The sequence below is a fragment of the Euphorbia lathyris genome, chromosome 2, assembly GCF_963576675.1.
Source record: "Euphorbia lathyris chromosome 2, ddEupLath1.1, whole genome shotgun sequence".
Taxonomy (NCBI): domain Eukaryota; kingdom Viridiplantae; phylum Streptophyta; class Magnoliopsida; order Malpighiales; family Euphorbiaceae; genus Euphorbia; species Euphorbia lathyris.
This window is the reverse complement of record NC_088911.1, coordinates 20,675,239-20,680,862: the sequence shown is the minus strand read 5'-3', so window position 1 is coordinate 20,680,862 and position 5,624 is coordinate 20,675,239. Positions and strand designations below refer to the sequence as shown.

The following is a 5,624-nucleotide window of genomic DNA, read 5'->3' as shown; positions in this document are numbered from 1 at the left end:
GTTGACTTTTTTCAAAGAATTGGATCGAATTGGGCTGTTGACTTTTTGTCAAAGAACTGGATTGAAATTATTCACCCATAACCAAATTGGATGGATGGGACTGAACTAGATTGAAAGAATTGAATATTTATCATATTAAATTTATATATGTATGAAGTTTTATTTTTTCTCTATATAATATTATAATTTAATTTAAATAATACCTCATATAATATATTACCTTTATATTATAAATAATACTACTTTAATTTTATAATTTAATTTAAATAATACTCCATATAATTTTTCCTTTGTTTAGTGTGTGCCCGTCAGTCCTAGACACTCACGGCTATCTCATCTCATCACATCATTTCTCTTTCGTCTTTACTCTCTTAATTAAAACCACCGCCATTTCCTCCTTTCACCTTCGAGAATACCCACCGGCCACCATCTTTCTTATCTATGCACGGCGGCATTCCACTCGCAATCGATTAAAGCCACTGATCATCGTCATCTCCTTAATTTTCTCTCTAAAGTGAAATCTAATTGTTTGCAATTTCAGTTTCAGATACTGCTTCTCCTACTATTTCTTTTAGCTGTTGGTTAAATCTTAAAATTTGTGTACATATGATAATCAAAATAGATTAATTAATATGATAATCAAATTTTGATTTTTTTTATTGAATTTTAACTTGTTAGTTTCTTAAGTTATTATATTTTAATTTATTAATGTTTAATTTAAGTTGTGCATTTGTTAAGATTTGTGTGGACTAAAAACAAATGTTTTTTTTAATTAAACAAAAAAAAAAACAAACTGCATAATATGCGGCACATGAAAATTGGATGACATGAAAATGCTGAAGCGGGGCCAATGTACAGAAATCCCCTCTTACTAAACCCATTGGTCTGTCCAATAAAAAAAGTAACAGGCATGTCACCATAAACTGTATTACCAAATTATCAGTCACAGAAGAGAAGAGGCAGAGAAATATGATACGCTTACGCTTGTCATGAACTTTGTGGATCTGTTGCTTTTTCAGTCTTTACCACTGACTGATTATTCTCTTCAACTGTAAATTCAAACATGTCCTCTGCCGCTATTTCCTTCATTTCTACTCCGACCTCTCTCGCTCCCACACATTTCTCCACTAAATACGCCAATCCTCTCCTTTTCACTTCCTTTCATTTGCCTACTTGTAAATTCTCCTCATTCTCTTCTTCTACCCCTGTTTGCTTCAGATTTCACTATGGATCCTCCAAGCGATATAGATTCAAGCCCTTTTCTCCTCCTGTTATGGTGTGGCAGGATTCCACGTAATTACTTTCCTAATTGTGTTTCCTTCTTCTTCTTATTGAAGGTTCTTTCATTTGTGTTATTACGATTGTCAATTTTGAATCAAATGCAGGGTTAAATTGGAAGTTGATGTCCCCGTTTCTGTGGCTTATAACTGTTATTTAGACCGGGAATCAATTCCCCGTTGGATGCCTTTCATTTCATCCGTAAAGGTGAGCAAGACCTCTCTTGAATTTGCTTGTTTCTTTCGATAATCAGCCGCTCTTTTTTACCCCTATTTTCTAATCTCTTTATTCCTTGTGATGAAAAGGGCAGTTATTTTATAGCTTTTATTGGGTTCCCTTACTTTTTCAATTCTCTGTCATTTTATTGTAGCTGATCACAGCTTCGAATGGATTGATTTAGGATAAATTGGTATTTGATTCTGTTTAATAGGTATTGGAAGACAAGCCTGACCTATCAAGGTGGTCACTCAAATATGTAGCATTTGGTCGTGATATTGAGTTTTCTTGGCTTGCTAGAAATATGCAGGTAATACTCCTTTTACGTGTTACTACACTACTGCTTTTTACTAAGGGTCTGCTTGGATGGAGTTGAGGGGGAATTTTAATGGGAGGGGAGGGAGGATGAGAGTAGGCGGGTTGAAAGAGAAAAGATCAACCTTACTTAGATGGAGATGAAGGATTTATAAGATTAAATAAGGTTATTTGAAGGTTTTATGAAGGAAAACTTTCAAATTCCTCTAAATTGGTGGGACTAAAATTGGAGGTTTCTAACCTTCAATCAACCTCTATTTAACCTTTAAATTTCCTTCCCTCCTAATAAACTCCTCCCCAAGAAAAGTTAGTTACGTAACATTCCATTATTTAACCTCTCTACTAACCTCAATCTAAGCATACTCTAAGGTATGTTTCTATTAATTTTGGTCCATGGTTTGCAGCCAATCCCAAATCAGAAAATTCATTGGAGATCTTTGGAAGGTCTTCCTAACAGGTAGCAAATGCTGTTATATGCTTGGCAACTGTAATATCAAAGATGAGAACTCACTTTCCCTTTATCAGTTTTAGTTGCAGAACTTATTTAGTTCCAATAACTCAAAAGTCATTTAGCATGCCAATCATGTATTACCAGAGACACTTTCAAAAGAAAGGACTGCGAAAGCATGTATATTTTATATGTTCATATGTGTAGTAATTAACTTTTAAGAGTTTGGAACCAACACTAACTTCTATTGAACTTCAGGAAATTTATACAGCAATACAAACATCAGTTACAACTGACTTCCATAACTTCTCCTAAACATAAGCAATAACTGAATAACTTCTCATGAATTCAAATAATTAAATAAAACATTATCAGGCACGATTTCCAACAATATGTATAAAGCATCTTTGTTTAAGGAATATAGTTGCAGAGGACATTTAAGGATAGTCAAACAAATCAAGCTGGCACCATCTTGCCCCCTTAGTCCAAATTTTCTCTTTTTCTGTTATTTTGTCACATCTTCAAATTCTGTATATTACCTAGGTGAATTCTATTGTCAATTCTCGGGAGTAGTTTTCATGTTTGAGTTGCTAATGGTGTTAAATGCCTTAGGTGGGTTTATTATTTTCAGCATTGTTATAATTGCATGTTTAAACTCCACAGGATTCATCTATTGAATAATTCTATTTCACTGATATTAAACATGTATTTCAGCCTTTCTAATATGCAAATACAATTTCATATATTTTATTTGATAGAGCAACATTATATCCTACATTTCTTGCTTTGCAGAGGTGCTGTTCGATTCTTTCCTAAAGGTCCTGAATCATGTACAGTAGAAGTGAGACTTCTATAATACAATATTTAGTTTGATTTCAATTAATGCTTCTAATTTCATGAAAGTCATGATCCTCGGTTGTTTTCTCATAAAATGCCTACTTCCGTTCCCTATTGACCGGCTAAACACATGTTCTTTTGTTGTATGAAATGAATACACTGATCTTCTGCATTTGATCTCATGAGGCTTACAAGACCTCGAAGTTTAGGAAGGACATAAAGTAGTTGTTCCTTCAGTTCTTGGTTTCCTTTATACCTTTGGCCCTAACAGTTATGGTTTCACTTCTCAGCTAACTGTTTCATATGAAGTTCCTCAACTTCTGACTCCGGTTGCATCAGTAAGCACTTTATTGGATTACTTATAAGTTATAAGGAATAATCACTTTTGGAATGAAATGATCAGTCAGTTTCAATGTATTTTTTTTTTCGTTTTCAGGCACTGCAACCTTTCCTTGAGGGCTTACTAAAAGGTGGTTTGGAAAGATTTGCAACATATGCTAAAACCACTATGGCAGAATAAACTCTGCTTTCAACTGTGTAACCAAAGTTTAGCATTCAATAATTATCCACATTTATTTACATGAGGAAAGTTATAGAATGAATATGCTTTCCGTGATTTGTTATTGCCCTTATACAGAGTTAACAAAGAGGTTTCTTTTCTTAGTATCTTTTTTCTTATAATTTGTACCAAAACTCTCTATTTTAAGATTCAAATTACAGAAAGTAGTTGTTTCTCAAGCCCTCTAACGCAGAGCTGCCAATAAACCATAAATTATGTTCCATTAACATGACATATTTGGAACTAGCAGTCAGTCCCAATTAGATATTTCATAACTACCGAAGACAGAAAGAACTCCAGCATCAGTAGTGATTCTGTCAGGATTTACTATTTCTGTCAGTAGGAATTAGGAAAGATAAAAATAAAGAAGAGAGAAACAGAGATATAAGGAAAAGAATGGCAGAGAATTAGAGAGAGACGAGGAAGGAGGAGATAGGAAGTAGAGTTGATTTAATATTCATTTGGTAACTTTTCAATACAAAAGAGGACTCTAAATAAGAATTGCTACTGCCGATACCGCTGCAATTACAAATTCCTACAGTTGTAAATAATATAAATGTTAGAGTTGTAAAATATTTCTAAATAACATCTGTTTAAAGCAATCAAACAACTAATTAACAATTTAATGTAAGACAATTAACCACCTGAATGATACAGATAGAAAGCGGTAAATGAAAGTTTTAATCGTAAACCAACAAAGAGGTTCTTCTTTAGCTAAACTAGAAGGAGTGAATCCCAATAAACAAGGTATAAACCTTAGGTTCTCAAAGAGAATGATTTTTTATTGATAAAAGTTACCTCATCCTTACAAAATGGGGGTTTAAATACATCCCCCTAAAGATAAGAAAAGGACAAGGACTACCCCTACTAGGGTTACAATAAGGTTAACAACAAAAGGGTAAAATAGGTAATACGCCCCGACAATCAGTACAAAGGTACATGTACGGAGTGTCAGGGTTGTTGGTGAATTCCTTCGGGAGGAAGTAAACCTGACGATCCGCCCAGAAATAGCTTGAGGATCCACCTCTCGTACGCCCCAGTGATCCGCCAACTCTAGTGCTTCCCCCTTGGATCCGCCAGGATGCGTCTAGGATCCGATGCGCCTAAGGTCCGCCGGTTCTAGCGAGGATGTCCGCATCATTCTCTCCTTCTTTGAAAGAGCTAGACGCTGGTGTGTTCTTGTCAAGCTCCAAAGGACCATCTGGCTTCCACGGGCTAAGGTCACGGACGTTGAAAGTTGGTGACATTTTACCAAGCCAATTCGGCAGCGCGATATGATAAGCATTGGCATTGACCTTCTTGGTGACTTTATAAGGCCCGTATTTCCTGGGCCGAAGCTTGCTGCTTGGGGCGTTGGCGAGTCTCTCTTTGCCCAAATATACCATAACCTCATCCCCAACTTCAAACTGTAGGTCTCTGCGATGCTCATCCGCCTTCGCCTTTAATTTCTGGTTTCTCCCCTCAAGAGTCTCTTTCACCTCTTGGTGCATCTGTACATAATCCTTGGCCAGCTGGTTGGCAGCCACGTTTCCTTTAGGAAGATGGGCTATATCAAAGATGTGATTCGGGGTCTTTGTGTATACCACCTCAAATGGGGACTTACCGGTTCCCGAATGTACAGAGTCATTGTAGGCGAACTCAGCTTGGGCTAGAATCACATCCCACATCATGGGCTTATCCTTACACTTGCTGCGTAGTAAGTTTTCCAAAGTTCTATTGACAACCTCTGTCTGTCCGTCTGTTTGAGGGTGGGCGGTGGTGCTAAACTTCAGAGACGTATCAAACAGAGCCCACAACGTCCGCCAGAAGTGACTGAGGAACTTCGTATCACGATCCGAGACAATGCTCTTAGGTATGCCATGTAGTCTGACAATCTCTTTGAAGAATAACTTGGCAGTCGCTGAAGCATCGTTAGTCTTGCGGTAGGGTATGAAGTGGGCCATCTTTGAAAACCGATCAACAACGATCAAG

The 5,624-nt window shown here is 36.5% G+C and overlaps 1 protein-coding gene across 1 annotated transcript; it reads left to right on the top strand.

Annotated features, from left to right (window-relative positions):
* The first annotated feature begins 952 nt into the window (after positions 1–952).
* On the top strand, positions 953–3,760 carry LOC136217173 (uncharacterized). The gene is made up of 7 exons (XM_066003759.1): positions 953–1,293; positions 1,386–1,485; positions 1,709–1,804; positions 2,214–2,266; positions 3,050–3,098; positions 3,385–3,432; positions 3,531–3,760. The coding sequence occupies exons 1-7, from the start codon at positions 1,064–1,066 to the stop codon at positions 3,612–3,614; spliced, it is 660 nt and encodes a 219-aa protein (XP_065859831.1). The 5' UTR covers positions 953–1,063; the 3' UTR covers positions 3,615–3,760.
* Positions 3,761–5,624: the final 1,864 nt, after the last annotated feature.